This window comes from Panthera onca, chromosome X (genome assembly GCF_046562875.1).
Source record: "Panthera onca isolate mPanOnc1 chromosome X, mPanOnc1 haplotype 2, whole genome shotgun sequence".
In the NCBI taxonomy this organism is placed as follows: domain Eukaryota; kingdom Metazoa; phylum Chordata; class Mammalia; order Carnivora; family Felidae; genus Panthera; species Panthera onca.
Window position 1 is genome coordinate 116758542 of NC_138357.1, and position 21703 is coordinate 116780244.

At 43.1% G+C, this 21703-nt stretch overlaps 2 protein-coding genes across 5 annotated transcripts in view; one reads left to right on the forward strand and one right to left on the reverse strand.

Moving 5' to 3' along the window:
- Positions 1-21703, forward strand: part of CTPS2 (CTP synthase 2) — a 105956-nt gene that overhangs the window by 39652 nt on the left and 44601 nt on the right. For all 4 annotated transcript variants that reach the window (XM_081793010.1, XM_081793011.1, XM_081793008.1 and 1 more), the window contains 4 exons: positions 731-819; positions 1999-2093; positions 3680-3742; positions 4069-4112. In XM_081793010.1, the coding sequence (XP_081649136.1) occupies positions 731-819; positions 1999-2093; positions 3680-3742; positions 4069-4112 (291 nt within the window). The remainder of the gene's footprint in view (positions 1-730; positions 820-1998; positions 2094-3679; positions 3743-4068; positions 4113-21703) is intronic.
- Positions 14221-20439, reverse strand: S100G (S100 calcium binding protein G). The gene is made up of 3 exons (XM_081793978.1): positions 20309-20439; positions 19769-19912; positions 14221-14485 (listed from the first exon to the last, which is right to left on the reverse strand). The coding sequence occupies exons 2-3, from the start codon at positions 19901-19903 to the stop codon at positions 14381-14383; spliced, it is 240 nt and encodes a 79-aa protein (XP_081650104.1). The 5' UTR covers positions 19904-19912; positions 20309-20439; the 3' UTR covers positions 14221-14380.

The window sequence follows — 21703 nt, forward strand, 5'->3', positions numbered from 1 at the left end:
TTGTATGTTAAGATATATTCAGATAGTAATTTTTACAGAATAAATACTAGAATAGTATAGGTCTCTAGGGACTGTTATGTACCTAGGAGTAGTTTGTACGTGATTTCTCGGTTGACAGAATTTGTTGACATTCGCTTCTGCGAAGTACCGTTTGAATCATGGTCTTGCCATATTCTTTTCAGACCACTTTGCTTCTGTGTTTACCTTGCCTGGCTTCCCGACGGGTTTGCCGTTTTCCCTCCATTTTCCACATTGTAGCACAGTGATCCTTCTAAAATCCCTCTCTGTTCTCTGTGTTCCTTAAGACCTTCCAATGGCTTCAAGTGTCAACTTCTCCTCTCCCTCAGTGCAGTGTCTTTTGAGGGCCCCAGAGTGACCACCCCTTTCTGTCTTTACTCTGAGGTTTCATACAAGCTGTTCCACCCCCACCCCACCTCCCCGTGTCTCCCACACACCTTCCTGATGGCCTCCCAAATTGTCTGCGCATGCTCGTCCTCCAGGGCTGAGCTTCTTGGACATCAGCCCCCTAGAGACTTTCCCGATGGTGCTCCTTCCCATCTTTCCTGCAGTGTCTGGGTCTAGATTAAGTGCGGCCTCCAGTTATTTCCACAGCATTCTCTTTTGCATAAAAAGTAGTTATTGAATAATTGGGTCACAATGTTAGATGCCTCTAGTATTTTTGAGTATCACTTTTCTTAAATGTTCTTTTAATCTGTTGGATGTTTTTTAGTACATAGACTCCTTTGATCTGGAGCAGACCACCGAAACCGAGGACCCGGTGAAATTCCATGAAGCTTGGCAGAAACTATGCAAAGCTGAGTGAGTGCTGAGGACCATCCAGGACCAGTTAGCAGAATGCCATTGTGCTTTTTCCATAATGATTGGATTTACCTCAATTCCTAATTTTGGTGCAGTTTTTTAATTAAAAAAAAATTTGTTAATGTTTATTTTTGAGAGAGAGAGAGAGAGAGAGAGAGAGAGACAGAGGGAGCAGGGGAGGGGCAGAGAGAGAGGGAGACACAGAATCTGAAGCAGGCTCCAGACTCCAAGCTGTCAGCACAGAGCCCGATGTGGGGCTCGAACTCATGAACCCCGAGATCACGACCTGAGCCGAAGTCAGATGCTTAACCAGCTGAGCCACCCAGACTCCCCTAGATTTTATTTTATAAGTAATCAACAGAACTTTGGGGGGCAGCACTGTATTGTGAGGGTAGCATGACCGTCCCAACTATCTCTTGAATTCTTGTCTCCTCAAATGAGTGTTTGCCTAGAAGGTTTCTAAAATATCTCCTGGCCAGGAAATTTTCATGTGCCACTATTTAATTAGCAGTTGAAATCTTGAGCTGATTTTACCGGTTTAGCGGTAAAAGATGCAAGAGATCTTCACATTTTTATAATAGTACTTTTTTTTTTTAAATTTTTTTTTTAACGTTTTATTTATTTTTGAGACAGGGAGAGACAGAGCATGAACAGGGGAGGGTCAGAGAGAGGGAGACACAGAATCTGAAACAGGCTCCAGGCTCTGAGCTGTCAGCACAGAGCCCGACGCGGGGCTCGAACTCACGGACCGTGAGATCATGACCTGAGCCGAAGTCGGCCGCTTAACCGACTGAGCCACCCAGGCGCCCCTATAATAGTACTTTTAAAAGAACCTTAACCTATTTTTATTCAGACAATTCTCTCAGTGGCATTTTAAAGCGAATTGAGTTTTCTCAGTCACTATGTATGCTCACAGACCACCAAGACCTATCAGAAAATATAGATTGAAGTCAGTTGTGAAAAGTTATTCCATCTTCTTCATAACATTGGGAGGATTTCAAGAAGAAAGTTCAGGACATGATGAAATCATGTCATCAATTCTGAAAATAGACCTCAAGCATATTCTCTAGCAACCATGGCAAGTGTTGGACTTGGGATCAGTAAACACGAGTGGCTGAGAATAAGAGTTTTAAAAATAAAGACAATGTCAAATTCACCCTCGTCTTGTATCGATTGCAGTGGCGTTCTTGTGCCAGGAGGCTTCGGAATCCGAGGAACGTTGGGAAAACTCCAGGCAATCTCTTGGGCACGGACAAAGAAGATCCCTTTCCTGGGTAAAACTCATGTTTATGGATCCTAACTACGAGTTTATTAGGTTGTTGATATCTAGTAGGGCTAACATTTCATAGGGTTTGTTCACGTGAAGGGTGTGAACTCGGATTTGAACATTCAAGTAGCAAATAGTCGGCCACAGGACCCAAATCCGTGTTTTCACTGCTTGAAACTAGAAAAGATAATACAGTCAGACCATCCAACGTCACAGGAAGAGCTCTGCTAAAATTTGGTAGAGCGAGCGAGGTCTTTTTAATGCCTTTGCTCAAATTGCAAAGCGTGGCTTCTGGACCAGTGAACCCAGATGAATTGGCCCCTCAATGGGGTAATGGCAGCCGTGCAGCTGGGAAATCAAATCGGGCAGGGGCTAGGGGTTGTGGGAAGGAAAGTGGGGACAGGCTGTGTTTCACCCCGTGCTTGGCTGTACTGGTGGGTTTGTGACCGTGTGGACTGGCTTCGGTGCCTTTTATATCAGCACATTGTTCATTTTCCCCACTGCCTCCTGTCCTTTGAGTGGCTTCCTAGATGCTCTCCACTTGCAATCCGTTTTCAAAAGAGAAGCCAGGAGTAGTCAGATACCCTGATACCTTGCTCTGTTGGCCCAGTCTGAGCTCATGTGGGCCACTGTTTTCTTCTGAAGTCATCTTGTTCGGTTTTTGTCCAAACGTGTTTAGTGTTATTCAGATTTCACTGCATAGAATAGTTTGCAACTCTTTAGCTTTCTCTTTACCACAGTGTCTCTTTATGTCTTAGCCATATGGAACTTTCTGAAGTCCCCCCCCCCCCCCAATGCACCCAGCTGTTTTATGCCCACCAACTTTCATTCTGGTGTGCCAAGTATGTGGATTGCTCTTCTCTGATGAGTCCCTTGTATACCTTAGATGTGTCTATAATGACATCTGGAGTGTTCCTTGGCATTCGTTTAGCGGACAGAATTGGTGGATGCGGAGACAGGTGAAGGGCCCATCCATGTGACAGCTTGGAGCTACACAGGTGTCTGTTTTTCTCCTCATCGAGCTCTCTTGGCTTCCATTGTGGATCTCCCTTCCCTGCTCTCCACTATGTTCCAGCGCGCCTGGAGATGCCGGTGTTCGGCGGGGAGGTTATAGGGCTGTTCCGGGCCCAGCAGCCTGGCACAGGCTTCCCACTCCTCAGATCCCTGCCCGCTGGCCAGCCTGAGGCTGCCCTCCAAGAAGAGGGAGTGTGAAGTCTCCCTCTTGAGTCGGGGTGTTGTTAGATATTCTCGGAAGGAATCAGGTGCTCTGGCACAGCTGTGCAGCCCACACCTATGCCTCTATTTAGAGGCCTCTGGAAGGAGGCAGATTTGCCTTTGGACCTTGCCCTGTCTTCCCTTGCCCTTTTCTGACCTTGAATTCCTTCTTCCTCAAGTCCAAGTCGTCTAATCCCCCTTCCTGCCTCTGCCACAGTTGTTCTGAGTGCAGAGGGTACAGTAGTGAACCCGGCAGGCAGTCTTGCTCTCTCGACCCTGCATTCTAGATGGAGGAGACTGACAGTAAGCAAATGAATGGGAAATATGAAGCAATACAAAATATGTTCATCTGTTTTATATATATGCTTTTTCAAATAGGGATTTGCCTCGGGATGCAACTAGCAGTGATAGAGTTTGCAAGAAACTGCCTTAACTTGAAAGGTAAGCCTGCTGTTTGCTAATAACCGTAAAAATTTTTTTTAGTGTTTATTTATTTTTGACAGAGAGACAGAGCGTGAGTGGGGGAGGGGCAGAGAGAGATAGAGACACAGAATCTGAAGCAGGCTCCAGGCTCTGAGCTGTCAGCACAGAGCCGGACTTGGGGCTTGAACCCACGGATTGCAAGATCATGACCTCAGCAGAAGTCGGACGCTTAACCGACTGAGCTACCCAAGTGCCCTGCTAATAACTTTTATTAAAAAATCTTACTACTTAAACTGTTTTTCAGCAATATTAGTGAATTATTGAACTCATTTCTTAATCTTCAGATGCTGATTCCACAGAATTTGAGCCAAATGCCCGTGTTCCTGTGGTAAGTGCCTTGTTTATCTTTCTGGGTTGGGTCACTGTCATTTTGTTTCCAGCTCTGACCTAAATTCACAAGGGGCTATTATTATTATTCTTCCTTACAACATCAGGACATTTTAAGTTAGATACGATTTTATTATTATTATTACTACTGCTACTATTATTTTTGTATCAACCTGCTTTGTTCTCAATAGTCCCTCTTGTCAGCTGTGCCTTGAAGAAAGACACAGTCCTGGACTGATCTCTCTTTGCGTCTGTTTTCAAGCTTAATGTTTAGGAAACGATGAAATCGACTGTGACAACAATTTATAACAGCTAATATAAATAAATGGGCTGTCCTGTCTCTGGACTCCTCGCCCGTCTGTCTAGTCTCCACATTGGCAGTCATCGGTCTTTCTGAGGCAAACGTGACAATGTTTTTGCACTGCTCCTCATCTTCCACGGATTCCTTTTCCTAGGAAATATTCAGTCCAAGGTTCTTGGCTGGGACTGAAGGCCACTGCGCTGTGTCTCCTGCGGCTTTGCTATAGCAGTCCCCCCTTATCTATGGGGGACACGTGCCACGGCCGCCAGGGGCTGTCTGAAACTGCGGACAGTCCCAGCCCTGTATATGCTTTATGTTTTTCTATCCATCCATTCCTGTGATAGTTTATAAATTGGGCGCAATAAGAGATGAACAACAACAATAATAAAATGGAACGATGACAACAAGGTACCGTAATGAAAGTTACGCAAATGTGGTTTCTCTGGCTCTCAAAATGTCTTACTGTGCCGTACTCACCCTCCTTCCTGTGAGGATGTGAGCTGCCAAAATGTGTATGTGAGGCGATGAGGTTAGGTGACTGACGCAGGTGCTGCGATGTAGCTATACTGACCCCTGACAATACGAAACCATGGATAAGGGGGTGCCGTAATTCACGTCTGGTGTCCCCATCCCTTCTGCACTTGGGGGTTTATGTTTGGACAATCTAAATGATTTTTTTTAGATGTATTCCCTATACCTGAGATGTCCCCCTTCCTGCAACCTCCCTTCCCATGGGATCTCACTAAAACCAATGAAAAATTTAATTAGAAAAGTAAACCAAACCTGATGACTGACAACTTCCTATTCATCCTGGGAAGTGTATCCTGACCTTTCTTTCCTTGCCTCTGCCTTCTGTGCCTCGTACCCACCTCTATGAGAGTGCATACCTGACCATTGTGATCGCTTTTTTTTTTTAAGTTGATTTATTATTTATTTTTAGTAATCTCTACATCCAACATGGGGCTTGAACTGATGACCCTGAGATCAAGAGTTGCATACTCTTCCTACCGAGCCAGCCAGGTGCCCGTGATTGCTGTTTTCAACAGTGTTGCTGAGATAGAGTTTATATACCGTAAAATTTAGCCGTTTGAAGTGTATGACTCAGTGGCTTTTATCATATGCACAGATCTGTGCAACCATCACCACAGTCAATTTTGGACCATTCTCATTACCTCACAAGAAACCTCATACCACTTAGCTGACACCCCCAGGCTACTATCACCCCTAGCCCTTGGCAGCCATTAATCTCTTTTCTGTCTCTATGGATTTGCCTCTTCTGGATACTTCATGTGAATGGAATCATACAATATGTGGCGTTTTGTGACTGGCTTCTTCCACTTAGTATAATGTTGTCAAGGTCTGTCTGTGTTATAGCATCTATCAGTACTTTGTTTCTTTTTAGTGCAGAATAATATTCCATTATATGGACATAACACATTTTATTAATCCATTCACTCATTGATGGCCGTTTGGGTTGTTTCTACTTTTTGACTATTGTGAGTAATGTTGCTATGACCATCGGTGTACAAGTTATTGTGTGGATGCATGTTTTCATTTCACTTGGGTATATACACGTAGGAGTGGAATTGTAGGTCATACAGTGACTATATGTTGAAGCTTTTTTTTTTTAATGTTTATTTATTTTTGAGAGAGACAGAGACAGAATGAGAGTGGGTTAGGCAGAGAGAGAGGGAGACAAAGACTCCGAAGCAGGCTCCAGGCTCTGAGCTGTCAGCACAGAGCCCGACGTGGGGCTCGAACTCCTGAACCATGAGATCATGACCTGAGCCAAAGTCAGACGCTCAACCGACTGAGCCACCCAGGCGCCCCAATATATGTTGAAGCTTTTGAGGAACTGTCCCACTGTTTTCTAAAGTGGCTGCAACAATTTACATTCCCACCAGCAGTGTCTAAGGGTTCCAATTTCTTCACAGCCTCAACACTTGTTATTGTCTGTCTTTTTTTAAAAAAAGATTTTGTTTTTAAGTAATTTCTACACCTCACATGGGGCTTAAACTTACAACCCAAGATAAAGAGTTGCATGCTACCAATTGAGCCAGCCAAGCACCCCATTACTATCTGTCTTTTTGATTATAACCATCCTGTGAGTGTAAAGTTGTATCTTGTGGCTTTGATTTGCATTTCCCTGATGGCTAAGGATATTGAGCATCTTTTCAGGTGCTTATTGGCCACTTGTATATCATCTTTGGAGAAACGTGTATTGAAGTCCTTTGCTTGTTTTCAAGTTGGGTTATTTGTCTTTGTATTATTATTATTAAAAAAAATTTTTTAATGTTTATTTCTGAGAGAGAGACAGACAGAGTGTGAGTGGGGGAGGGGCAGAGAGAGAGGGAGACACAGAATCCGAAGCAGGCTCCAGGCTCTGAGCTGTCAGCACAAAGCCCGACGCAGGGTTTGAACTTACGAACCGTGAGATCATGACCTGAGCCCAAGTCAGACGCTTAACTGACTGAGCCACCCAGGCACCCCTTGTCTTTGTATTATTAAGTTGTGAGAGTTCTTTATGTATTTTAAATACAAGTTCCTTATTAGATATATAATTTGCACTATTGACATTTTGGGCTGGGTTATGCTTTGTTGTGGCGACGGGGGGGGGGGGGGGGGGGGGCGCTGTCCTGTGCACTGTAGGATGTTCAGGGGCATTCAGGGCCTGTACCCACTAGATGTCAGTACTACACTCCTCCCAACCCCCAACTGAGACACTAAAAATTCCTCCAGACCTTGCCAAACATCTCCTGGGGACACAGGCAAAATAGCCCCCATTGAGAACCACTGATTTTGAGAAATCCACTTCTGTTCCTCTCTCCTCCATCCCATTCCTTCCCTTCCTTTATGGTAGTCATTAATTTTTTTTAAACATGTTTTCTTTTCATTTACAAAATACAAGCAAACCTATATGTCTACTTGTAACCCCCTCTCCTTCTTGGATCAATGGTAGCATACTCTGCCCAATTTTTTGTATCTTGCGTTTTTCACTTAACGCTATATGCCAGAGATCACTCCACGGAAGGATATAGAGATATTCTTCACTCCTTTTTATAGCTTGCAATTCAGACCATAATGAACCATAACTTCCCAGCCAGATGGTACTTTTAAGTCTTATGCTCAGAAGACCTAATACTAGCGAAGAGTTCCTTATGAAGCTTTATTACAAACATATTTCCTGGCTAATGGCTGAAATGGCTGTGCAGGCAAATCATGGGTTTTCTTTCCTAAGGTAATACTTTGGGACAGGAAGTGATCTTACCAGTAGGTGCCACTATTACATAGCTTTGGCAAGGTTAATTCTTTGTGGACTATTCTTTGCACCGTGTGTGTGTGTGTGTGTGTGTGTGTGTGTGTGTGAGTGTGTGTGTGAGCACATATCCCCATATACCCACACACATATATGGTTATGTGCTTCCTTTTCAACAAATCCATTGGCTAGCATGCTTGAGCCACTGTTCCCCCTTGCTTTTTGTACTGATCACTCCACATCAGTGCACAGGGAACTTCCACATGCTTGCCCTGTTATATGCGTCTTTTATTTAACCAGTCTCATATTGATGAATATTTAGGTTGTGTCCATTATTTTGCTACCCTAAATCATATTGCAAATTAGGATCCGTGTACATACGTCCTTGTACCACACATGCACACTTCTATGGGATGAGTTCCTAGAAGGAGAATTACTAAGTCTGACGATCTGTGCATTTTGCATTTTGATAGCTTCTATACTCATAAGTGAGATGGGAACAATAAAACCTAATTGCTACTGAACATCTTTACGGCCAGCAATCAGTTTGTTGGAGAAAAATAGCCTTAAGAGCCAGCATTTGTGATGATGGTGAGAAGTCCTATTAAAGAAAAAGGCTAGGGTAATAGAATCACCAGGCGGCAGACACCAGGAAGCCTGGGGAAATCACTGAAACTTGAACAAATAACAATGACTTACAGTGGGTAATGGTCATTCTGGCCCTTCTGGCTGAAAAAGTAAATAATTTGGAAGCCAGGAGCCTCCTCTGGGGTGTATTTGCTGCTAAAATCTGTTTCATAGGTGTGGAGGAGGAAAAATAATTTTTACTCCTCTCTTCTAGGTTCTTGGCTGAGGCCTCCCTGTAATAAAAGATTAACAGGACAAAAGCAAAGAAAGCTTCAGAACATGTATGCTTCCTGTATACATGGGAGAGACCCAGGAAAACTGAGTAACTCCCCCAAATGGCCCAAGCCATCATATTAAATAACTTCTCCAGCTAAAGACAGATGTTGGGAGTGGGAAGCCGGTAATGGGGGGTTACCCAGAAAAACACAGTAAACAAGAGCATGATTGTTATGCAGATTTAAATCCATGCTTTCTCCATTCATATGAGTTTCTGGAGATTTAGTCGTCCTCTTCCTGGTGTGGAGTGGAAGACACCCTTACAGATGGAGATTTCCCTTATGCATGTAAATGTCTCTTACCTAGTAGAGACACTGGCACCCAGGAGAGATATTTAAGAGGAGGTATCTGTTACACACATAAAAGGAGAAGTAGATTTTTCTCTAAGAACGAAGGTAGACTCTGAGAGTACCAGGAGAGAGCGGATAAAATTTATTTTATTGTGTCATCTCTCTGCTTAATCCACAAGGTAAGCCCGAAGGCTATGTGAATTTGCAGAATATTTAGGATTCTATAGCAAGTCTGATTTTTGGCTGCTTGCTGACACCCTTGACCTTGAATTTGGCTTCGGATCTCTCCAGTTCACGGCATTGTGTACTTTTTATATTTAGAATATTTTTGGTTTTTGAGACATATATGAGAAGAAGGATCTCATTCCAATATTTAGGTATGTGGATATGCTTACGTTTTAGCATTTCTTCTCTGTTTATTGAAAATAGTAACTAAAACAAACCTGAATTTACAGAAGATGTAACATTCTGAAAACAAATCCATGTTCCTCCTTCGAACGTATCAGTGAACATATGTACACCTGGACAATGGTATTGGTAAGGGAAAGGGAGAAATTTGAAGCATTTGAAGCAGATGCAAATAGACGTTTGCGACTGTGGTGTCTGATATATTTCAATTTTAGTTATCATGTATACGACCTATTTTACCCTTGTTTGATCCAAGGATTTTCAAAGTCGAAATGAATTTCACATCTGACACAGTGGATTTGTGGAATAGTTACACATAATTAAAAGTCGATTCAGGTGAAGGGTCGTTTGTGTTGTACATTAAGCATAATTAATGCATAACATTTTCCTACCTCTAGATGAAGCCCTCCCTGTTCGAGATATTTTTTTTTCTTCCATGTTATTTTTCAACAACTTTACATGGAAAGCAAATTAAGAAACATTAAAAAAAAAAAAAAAAATCCAGCCAGCCACCGAGAGAAACCTTTCAGGCCACTTTTTATTACTTCGAAGACTGCTTGGCATTTAGAACACTGAGTGAGTGTCTCCCAGCTAACAAAATCGCCTTACAGAAGTCATTTGGAGCTTAGTTTGGGCTAACGAACTTTTCTTGCCATCAAAGCAGCTGTCAAGAAGGCAGCTATACTGTGGGTAAAATAGCCCTTTATGGACCAGTCTGATAGCCTAATAGTCATTTAATCCAGTCTCTGTGGGGGCAGTAGGTTCAGAGTTGATATTAGGCTGTTAGCCATAGAAACTGCTTTCTATTGGGAAAGAAAAATTCTTCTAGGCATGATGGCTGCCGTCCAATGGCAAGGGCATCTTCTTCGCCCGACCCTCCCCCGTACTCGGGCCTATTTCCTGAAAGGAGACAGTGTGGGTGCTTGGAATGAGCCCCCATTTGTGAATCACCAGGTTAGTCTATAATTTTAACAATAAATGGCTAAATGAGTACTTCAAAGCTAATGCGTTTGAGAGCTTTTGTACGTTGAGCTCAATGGGAAATGCTTTAGGAATAAGTATTTCAACCACTTAAAAGATTTTTCTGCAGTAGAAATAACTGGATGCTAGTGGAAAGAGATTATTAAAAAGAAAAAAAGTCATTGTGCATTTGGAGCTTGTCCGCTGAAGTGCAGTCCCAAATATAGTGTATTGCAAGCTTAGCTGGGGCTTCAAGACAGATAACCAAACATACGGGCAGTGTGTGCGTTAATGCTAGCAAATGCTGTCGACTAGAACTTTCTGCCATGGTAGAATGCTCTGGGTTTGTGCCATCCAATATGATAGATGGCCACTAGCCACGTGGGGCTATGGAGCACTTGAAATGTTGCTAGTGTGGCCCAGGAACTGAACTTTAAACTTCATTGAATTTTAATTGATTTAAATGTCCGTGGCCACGTGATCTAATTGTTACAGTATTGCACAGCACAGGTAGACCTTAGATACTTAAGAATTCAGAGTCAGGGGAAAAATACTGTGGGTTATAGTAAGAAGAGATGGTTGTCAAAGGCTTGGAGACTTTATAGAGAGGAGGGGAAGGTTAGGCTAGGCCGGAATGTCCAAGATTTGCCTATAAAATACCGAGTGGGTTGGCTGAAGCATATGGCTCCCATAGGGAAGTTGTGGGAAGTAGGGGAGATTGGTGCGGATTTGTGGGGGTCCTTGAGTATCAGTGTCAAAATTAATCCTGAAGGCAATAGGGAACCAGTAACATAATACCTGTCAACTTTGACATAGTATGCAAATACCGTACTCGTAGCTGAAGGCTTTCCAATAGAACGAGTGCTTGAGAAAGATTCAACTGTTGAGAGAGAGAGACAGACAGACAGACAGACAGATAGACAGATATGAGAGGGGAGAGAAGACTCCAGACACAGTACCTGGTTGAATGTTAAGGCAGCCTCAGTCTGCGATCCAAGGAGCTGGTTTGGAGCAGGAGTTAGAGTAGAAAGGTCTGGCTGGCAGAGCAGCTTTATGGAATGAATCAATGGGATTTAGTGACTGGATACTCAGGAATCATTCATTCAGCAAATAGCTATTGAACCTGTCCCACATGCCAGGCTCTGAGCTAGACTTGGGGATACCTCAGTGAAAGATAAAAATCCTTGCCCTGGTAGAGCCTACAGTCTAGTGAAGATTGATGTTTTGTGGTTGACAAGCTGGTACTGTTGATTCAAGAGGAAATTCAGGGACACCTGGGTGGCTCAGTTGGTTAGGTGTCTGACTTTGGCCCAGGTTATGATCCTGTGCTTCATGGGTTCAAGCTCCGCATAGGGCTCTGTGCTGACAGCTCAGGGCCTGGAACCTGCTTCCGATTCTGTGTCTCCCTCTCTCTCTGCCCCTCCCCTGCTTGCACTTTGTCTCTCTGTCTCCCCAAAATAAATAAATATTTAAAAAAAAAAAAAAAAAGAGGAAATTCAGGTGAATCCTGTTGGATGTGGGAGATGAGCTCACTGTTGGAAACCGGGCCAAGGAAGCCAATGAAATAGACATGTACACCCATGCTACATACAACCCTTCATGCTTTTTCACCCTTCTTGAAGACTGTCAGACGATAATTTGTCCAAGTCAGTAAATCTTAGCCAGGTAGAGAAGGTATCTCTACCTTGCGTTTCCTGTGCATTGCCACCGGGAGGCCTTCCCAGCTTGCCCCATCTGCCCTGGAGGCCTCCTGCCCAGCCCCAGCTTCCACCCTGCTGACACCCCCCCACCCCTTGCAACCTCTTTCTTGCTGCCACCTCATCTTCCTAAAGCACATTCACATCACTTTATGCCTCCTACACCCTTCCTCTCCCTTTCTTCTGACCTTAGTTTATCATGGCAACCAAGGACTCTCATGATCTAAAGCCCTCGTGTCCTCTAATTCCTCGTAGCTGGCTTTGCACCCAAAATGTAGTATGTGTGTTTCTGAAACTGCCTTGAACTTGCACATGATGTGTTTACTTGGGGTGTTTTCTCTCTTTTTGAAGCCCAGTGCTGCCGCTTCCCCTCAAGGCTCTTCCTGCAAATTCCAGCTGGAAATACTACCTTCTCGATTAAGCCTTTCCCTGACCTGATCCCAGACTTACGGACTTAGGATCTCAGAGGGCTAGAAGTTTATTTCTCTGGCATCTTGTGTAATGTCCTGTCCGTAGTAGTTGCTTTATATATGTTGGAGTTGAAAGAGATTACGTACATATATTCTGTGAGGGACAGATTGAGAGCCACAATTCAGGCTAAAATGGGAAGCTGGCATGACCTTGATATTAGAAGTCAACAAAGCACCGCTAACAAAAAATAAAACCCCGAACTATAGACTAATGTTGGCTATTAATAAAGATGTGAAAATCTGAAATAAAATACGAGAGTGCCCAATTTAACAGTATTACAGAATAATTGAGCATGTTTAACCTGGGGGTTGAATTGGTTAATGTATTATATTGATCAGACAAAACAGAGAACCCCCATGTCTCCATAGATGCTCGGTAGGCAATCTGTAGAACCCAAACCTTCCTGCTCACAATCTCTTAACAAACTAGGAAGAGAAGGGGACTTTTTTTTTTTTTTTTTTTTTTAAGTAGGCTTCATGCCCAGCACAGAGCCCAATGTGGGGCTTGAACTCACAATCCTGAGATCAAGCAAGAGCTGAGCTGAGATCAAGAGTCGGATGCCACCCAGGCGAGCCACCCACTGTACTCTCCAGGGTGGCACCCTACTGAGCCACCCAGGCGTCCTGAGAAGGGGACTTCTTAAACAAGAGAAAGATTATCTTTTACAAACCCATATCCAGCAGTAAAGTCAATGGGGATCCCTCTGAAAACTAGAAATGAGTAGAAGATGTGCACTATGGTGACTAATGAAGTTGTTAAAATGAGACCAACTAATGCTGTCTGGAGATTGAAGCTGGCGTTCTCCTACCTGTTTGTAGATTTCCGAATCAATACAACCTTTTGGAAAATCAATTAAGTGGTCTATTTCACAAACCATAAAAATATTCATACGCTGTAACTCAGACATTTACTTCTCAGAAATTCTCCTAAGGAGGGAAATATGGTGTGTTGACAGAGGTATGAACAGTTACTCATTAGTATAGCATTGTTTAGAAGAATCAGAAATGACAACAGTCGAAGTGTCCCACAATGGGGAAATAGGTGAGACTATTATGGGGTATCCCTGCAGTGGAATATAATTAGTCATTAGAAATGTTTGAAGTTTTTGGTGCAATGAGAGTGCTCTTGTATTGAATTAGAATGATACAAATTGTATTTAAACATTTCCTCACTGTGTATAAAAATCTGCCTTGTTTCTTGGTAAGGTTAGAAGTCATTTTTCTTTTCTTTGGTTAAATTCCCCAGCAACACTCCCCTCCCACCCCCCACCTCCACCGCCTTCCCCCAAGCTGTTTCTCAGATCCTGAGAGTCCCGGCAGCACGGGATGCCAGAGCTGGGAGGGCCCTCTGTCTTCCTGTGCCTTTTATTTTACACATTACATACCAGAACCAAGGCTGCCCCCTCGGTGATGGAGCAGAACTGACTCTTGGTCCTGTAATGCTTCTGCTCCCGGAGAGGGTCATTGATTCAAAAACCACAGCAAGCGCCAGAGGTGACTTTAAGACAAGTATGTGTTTTTTGAAGTCTGCTCCGCACTAGCTATTGACTAGAGTGAAATAGGGGTTGGAACTGGAAATGATGTGAGCCCTGAGTGGCTGGGGAGGGAGAGCAGGAAAAGGGTCCTTCTGGTGGAAGACTGGAGTAAGGGCCCTGGTTTGGCACGTCAGAGTTCTTTCCAAGCCTCCGATGCCATGTTTGTAGTCTTCGTGAAGATCGTGGAACTCTTCTCAGCCTTTAAAAAAAAAATCTATATAATTATATGCATCAGACTAAGGTTATTTCAAATCTATTAAGCCATGGGGGTCAGGACTTGACAAGGAGAGACATGTGTAAGAATTTCTTTATTAACAGTAATTGGCCTTCACAGCCAAACCGTTATAATTGCAAAGAATTGACCAGAGACATTAGTGATTCCATATAGAATAGGGCCACATCCCAGGCGCTCTTCTTTTGGAATGATACATTGTCTTGTTTTTTTTCCTTCACTGGGATATCTTCTTGACTAACACCTGGAATTCTTCAAAACTAACTTCTCCGTCTCCATTCTTGTCCAGTTCTTGAAACAGGTCATCTAGGGTGCTGGGGCCCTGGTTTTAGACAAGAAGGATGGGATAGGGAGAGGAGAGAAAATAAATCAGTTACTGCTACACATTTTCTGAAATGAGAGACACTGGGTCTGTGTCTCAAGAAGGCAGCTAAAGTTTCAATTACACGGTTGGAGGTGGAAAGACCAACTTTAGCTGCAGTCATGCTCCCTGTCACTGAACTGGCTATCTTTTTATTTTTTTTCTTATATCACACATTTATTATTTTAATATTGATAATGTGCATTTTAATATACAGTTGACCCTTGAACAATGCAGGGGTTGGGGCACCAACCCCCCACACAGTCGAAAATCTGAGGATAACTTTTGCCTCCCCGCAAGACTGAATTACTAATAGCCTACTGTTGACTGGAATCCTTACTGATAACATATACAGTTGGTTAACACATATTTTGTATGTTACATGTATTAAATACTGTATCTTACAATAAAGGAAGCTAGAGAAAAGAAAAGTGTTATTAAGGAAGTCACAAGGGAGAAAAAATACATTTATAGTACTGTACTGTAAAAAATCCTCGCAGTTTGTACCCATGTTGTACAAGGATCCACTGTAATTGGTTTTCTGTGCGATCTATTTTTCTTTCTGCCTCTAAAAACATTCCTTTGAGAAGGAATCTGCGGCTTCACTGGACTGCCAAGGAGCCCACGGCCCACAAACACTGGAGGGTTCGTGCCCCAAGTTTTCCTGGGAGCCAGTTCTGTGTCTGGCTCCCAGGGCTGGGCCAGCATATAACCTAGACAGCACTGTGCCGGGTCTTTCTGTAGCTTGTGAAGTGCTCCCCAACCGCCCCCTGGAGGAGATCCACTTTACAGATGAGGAAACTGGCGCTCTGAGACAGTTGCTGATTTGTTCTACAGCTTGTAAGTAAAGAGAGGGCTTGAGGCTCAAACATTGACCCTAGAGCTTAACCTCTTAACTGCGAATCACACCAGTTTTTCCCAAGCCCTGGGCTGCGGCCCACCTCTACGCTGTGCAGGATGACTGGAGCAGTGGTTCTCGCACTTTGGCGTGCATCAGAGTCGCCAGATGGGCTTGCTGACCTTAGTAAACACAGATGGACAAGTTCCCACTCCCAGAATTTCTGATTCACTAGGCCTGGGGTGGGGCCTGAGAATCTGTATTTCCAACAGGCTCCCAGGTGATATTGATGCTGCTGGTCCAGGACCCATCACGTTTGGAGAACCACTGCTTGAGATGTTACAAGAGATCATGTTAAGCCTGACTCCTTTTTGACTACTGGCTCTGTAGTGTCTTCTTTTTTTTTTAATATTTTTTTTTTTTTTAATTTTTTTTTTTTTTTTATTTTTGGGACAGAGAGAGACAGAGCATGAACGGGGGAGGGGCAGAGAGAGAGGGAGACACAGAATCGGAAAGAGGCTCCAGGCTCCGAGCCGTCAGCCCAGAGCCTGACGCGGGGCTCGAACTCACGGACCGTGAGATCGTGACCTGGCTGAAGTCAGACACTTAACCGACTGCGCCACCCAGGCGCCCCTTTTTTTAATATTTTAAAAATATTCGTTTATTTATTTTAAAAAAAAAAAAAAATTTTTTTTAACGTTTATTTATTTTTGAGACAGAGAGAGACAGAGCATGAATGGGGGAGGGGCAGAGAGAGAGGGAGACACAGAATCGGAAGCAGGCTCCAGGCTCTGAGCCATCAGCCCAGAGCCCGACGCGGGGCTCGAACTCACGGACCACGAGATCGTGACCTGAGCTGAAGTCGGACGCTCAACCGACTGAGCCACCCAGGCGCCCAAAAATATTCGTTTATTTTTGAGAGAGAGAGAGACAGAGTGTGAGCGGGGGAGGGGCAGAGAGAGGGAGACACAGAATCCAAAGCAGGTTCCTGGCTCTGAGCTGTCAGCACAGAACCCGATGCGGGGCTCAAACCCACAAACTGTGAGATCATGACCTGGGCTGAAGGCAGAAGCTCAACCGACTGAGCCACCCTGGTGCCCCCTGACTCTGAAGTGTCTTATGCAGACTTAATTTTTGTCTCTGCCCTAAAACTCCAATCTTAAAGCCATTATATTTCTGCCTTTCAGGTAGGAGTTTATCTGTGGCAAAATAGTACCAAGGAAACTCATTGAAATAACAGTTTAGTTTATAAATCAGCTTCAAAAAATTTTTTTTATGTTTTTTTTGAGGGAGAGAAAGAGACAGAGAAAGAGAGAGAATGGATGGATGCACACGGGGAAGAGGCAGAGAGAGAGAGAGAGGGACAGAAGATCTGAAGTGGGCTCTGTGCTGACAGCAGAGAGCCCAACGCGGGCCTTGGACTCATGAATTGTGAGATCATGACCTGAACCAAAGTCAGGCGCTTAACCGACTCAGCCACCCAGGCGACCCCCGTCCCCTCAATTTTTTTTAAATTGTGGTAAAAAACACACAACATTTACCATCTTAACTATTTTTTTTAATGTTTATTTATTTTTGAGAGAGAGAGAGCACCAGCAGGGTAGGAGCAGAGAAAAAGAGAGGGAGACACAGAATCCAGAGCAGGCTCCAGGTTCTGGTTCTGAGCTGTCAGCACAGAGCCTGACATGGTGCTTGAACTCACGGACCGTGAGATCATGACCTGAGCTGAAATCAAGAATTGGACGCTTAACCAACTAAGCCACCCAGGCACCCCTATCTTAACTTTTTTTTTTTTAATTTTTAAATGTTTATTTATTTTAGAGAGAGAGACCGAATGTGAGCAGGGGAGGGGCAGAGAGAGAGGGAGACACAGAATCCAAAGCAGGCTCCAGGCTCCGAGCTGTCAGCAGAGAACCCGATGCAGGGCTTGAACCCATGAACCGTGAGATCATGACCTGAGCTGAAGCCAGATGCTTAACTGACTGAGCCACCCAGCCGCCCCCCTATCTTAACTATTTTTAAGTGAACAGTTCACTACTCTTAAGTATGTTGACATTGTTGTACAACTGATCGCCACATCAAAATATGTTTTAACCCCTAAGATTCCTATAGGCATTTGGTACTTTGCTGCCATCAGAAGACTAAACTAAGTTAGTTACTCAGCATTTGTTGTATAAATACCAAACGCTTTTCCTGAGGCATTTACTAGATTCTAAACCATGCAAGGTGATGATGGAAAGACTGTAGCTTGGAAAACCTTAGTAATCGCTATGAAAATATAATCAGGTACATGACTTGGTAAGCAGATTCCTACCTTTATCAAAATTGTAAGTCATGTGCTTTTTGTAGTAAAAACATAAACCATAGGAAAATATAGAAAAATCCCCTGCTCTTACCTTTTATTTTTTTATAACTGTTTATTCATTTTTGAGAGAGAGAGAGAGTGAGCGAGTGGGGCAGAAGCAGAGAGGGGGACAGAGAACCCAAAACAGTCTCTGCTGACAGCAGAGACCCTGACACAGGGCTTGAACTCAGAAACCGTGAGATCATGACCTGAGCTGAAGGTGGACACAAAACCGACTGAGCCACCTGGGCATCTCCCTCCTCAGTCTTAACTTTTAAAACCACTTATTTGAGTAGGTTGCCTAGGCTTTCCTGATTATTATTTTTCTTTTATTATTATTCCTTCCTATTACAATTTTTCTTCCTTTTGGAAAAACTTCAGAGTGTTTTTTAGAATTTAGTCTTTCTCAGGGCGCCTGTGTGGCTCAGTCAGTTGAGCATCTGTCTTCAGCTCACGTCATGATTTCAAAGTTCATAATCTCCGGGTTCGTGAGTTCAAGGTGGGCGTTGGGCTCGTTGCTGACAGCTAGGAGCCTGGAGCCTGCTTCAGATTCTATGTCTCCCTTTCTCTCTGCTCCTCCCCCGCTCTCTCTCTCTCTCTCTCAAAAATAAATAAACATTAGAAAAAGGATTTTAATCTTTCTCAAAGACCTTTGTTTTATTTTTTTAAGGTTTATTTTTATTTTTGAGAGAGAGAGATCTTGAGAAGGGGAGTTGGAGAAAGAGGGAGACAGAGAATCTGAAGCAGCCTCCAGGCTCTGAGCTGTCAGCACGGGGCCCGACATGGGGCTCGAACCCATGAACCATGAGATCATGAGATCATGGCCTGAGCTGAAGTCGGACGCTTAACCAGCTGAGCCACCCAAGCGCCCCTGTTTTAATTTTTAATTAAAAAGTCTCCTTTACTGGGGCACCTGGCTGACTTGGTAGAGCATCTGACTCTGGATCTCAGGGTTGTGAATTCAAGGCCTGCGTTGGGCATAGAGCCTACTTAAAAATAAATAAATAAAATAAAAATCCAGAAAGTTAAAAAAAAATCCCCTTTTCTGCTAACACTTTTAACTGTTTCTGAAAGTTACTTTATATTTTAACTGTAAGAAAATGAGGCAAGATTGGATTATAAGGTCATTGAATTCAGCCACTCTTTAGTACTAAAAACAGAAACCTCGGCAACTACAGTGAGAACCTTCTCACACGTCATACTGGCAGAAGGGACAAAATCTGGGCAGCAAATGGTTTCTTCTGAAGTTACAGCTAAATAGTAACCAAGTCAGATGAAACAGTTGTGCTTCCATTTTGAAGATCCCTTTTAGTTGCGAAGGAAAGAAAGTATTTTGGAGCAATGAGAATCAGCCTGCCTCTCTTCTTTATTGCCCCAAGATGCACTTTGATTTTGACAACTCTGCAACAGTTTTGACAAGAAACTGTAGGGCTAAAGAGATTTAATCCCTTCCTGGAAGTTGTTTAGCAATGCATGGCTGCCTCATTAACACAGATTTAGGTGCTTAACACAAATTAACACAAATTTAAATGCTTTTGAAATATAAATGGGTGTCGCCAGATGGCAATTTGTCAGCGCAAAGTGGGTTTTCTTTTCAGATTGCCAAATAAGCATTGGTCTTCTTGACAGATCCTACCTATAACAATGAAGCACGTCCAAGGCCAACCAATGATGTTTTTGCAGACCTCTTTGTTTTCCTGAAGCCTGGCACAGAGGTGCTGAACCCAGGGTGACATGGGGGTCCTGTAGGTCTAACTTCATGAAAATGCGATTATTGCTTCCTTTTACTCTGGCTGGTCATGGAGAGTTCTGTGCCAGGCTGTGGGGCATAGAAGGCTTGGAACCTGCTTTCCAGGTACTTGCCTTCTGAAATGTGGTCTGCCATCAGGGAGGGAAACACGTTCAAGTGCCCTTGCTCAACAGATGCCCGCACCTTGTCTGCTGTGTGCTCTGGCCTAGACCCAGCTCGGATGGGTATTGCATTCCTCAGCCTCTCCCCTCCCCTGTCCTCCCTTGTCACCATCAGAGTCCCCGTTCATGGGCTCTGTGGTTGTGCACTCACTTTCAGCAAACTGGGGAATTCAGTCTGAATCAATAGCTTCAACTCCTCCTTCGACAGCTGGTCTGGATCACCTTCTTTGGCTGCGTATTTTGCAAAAATGCTCTTCAGTTCTTCAGGAGACTTTTTTGCACTCATTTTGGTGTCCTGTAAATCGGGAAAGGAATGAGCTCACCAGAAAGCTGAGCTGGAGTTTTATACCGATGATTGCCAACACTTCAGTGCCTTTGGGCTCTTTCCTTGGTGTAGTAAAAATAATCATCTTAGTATGTTCAGTGTGTATTCTTAGAGTACATCTGTTACGAGATAGTCCCTGGAGCCTTACACTTTGATTAGTAGTTGTGACATTCTCCACATTTTATGTACCTGGTCTGTGCTCTGTAGGCTGTGGCCTTGAAGAAACCTGACCACAGCTTTTAGCCTCTAAGTTACTGGTAATATCTTTAGATGGCACAAACCCGCTTTCTCTCCTGACCTGTATCTTTGACAACCATTCTGAAAAGAAGCAGAAAGAGCTCCAGGAAGTACTAAAATCACACTTACCTGGTTGCCCAGCAGCAAGGCAGCTAGAAGAATCAAATAGGAGTGCGAAGAGTTGAGCAGGATCGTGACTTTTATAGTCTTTACGGACTCACCACCCTGATTATGAAATTTTCCTTTTGTTTGCCATTTAAGGGTAATTATTAATGGTTTTTGAAACCCAAGCTTGAGACTGCATGAACCTCATAATTAAGGGCAAGATCCAATAAATGGCCACCTTAACAGTTGCTTCATGGTTCAGAGTCCCAAGAGTAAACTTGGATTTTTTCCCCCCTTACATTGTATTTTCCCTCCAATGTGGCATTACTGTATTTGCTGAGTGTTCACATTTTGGAAAGCTTAACTATGGAGAGTTGTATATTTTTCAATTTGGCTGCATATTTAGGCTCGAAAAAGTAACTTTCTTCATATGCAGAAAAAAATGCTATCGTGGGTGGTCAATACTATATAGTCTAAGAAATTGCAGCGTTGCTGTGGAAGTCCCTGTGGTGTTTTGTACAGATTAGGTCCTTAAATACTTGAACAACTGAATGAATGAATGGACAGAAGTATCACTGAGAAGCAGACTTCAGAAACAAGGAGAAGATACACAGTAACTTGTGGTTTTATTTGGCAAAGCAAGGTTACCAAGTCGCATGATCATTTTTCAACTCTTCTATTATTTATTGGTCTCGTATCTGCTTTTTTTCTCATTACTTCTTTCCTTACCATATATACAAAGTTTTTTTTTTTAACCGAAGCACAGTTGACACGCAATTTTACATTAGTTTCAGGTGAATAACTATTTTTCCCCCAATATATTTTGTTAATCATTCTAAAAACTTGTGAAAATACTTGACTTACTTTTATTCAGTTGGAAATACTTCAAACTTGTGGAACTGCCAGGATTTAAAATTGGAGACTAAATTTATTTCTACTGGAAAGAGTTCTATAAAAGAACAAGGACGTTTCCAAAGGGCATTAATCTAATACTGATTATAACTCGCAATACAGGGTTTCAGATTGACTTTAAGAGTCCTCATCAGGTTTTAAATACTTGCACACTTCCACGCTTGTATAATTTTCTCTGACCCTTCATTATATCATGTATAAATTGAGCATTGAGCTATTGGACTGTATTTTTCTCTGACACTTTTCAGTTCTAAACTTCTAGGGCCTTATTTACCTTGGAGAACAAATGTGAAATCTTATAGTTTCTTAAGAACTTCCCAGCAGTCCTGAGCATTTATCACTCTATGTGCCTTCACTGTCCTTGTAGATGTTATTCTTGTTTTTATTACAGATTCTTTGACTTTGGTACCCACTGGTATTGAATATATATGAACTCACTTCTTGGAGTAAAGATAAGCATTTTGGTTTTAGTTGTAAGATTTTATGCAAAAATATTCTGATTTTGGC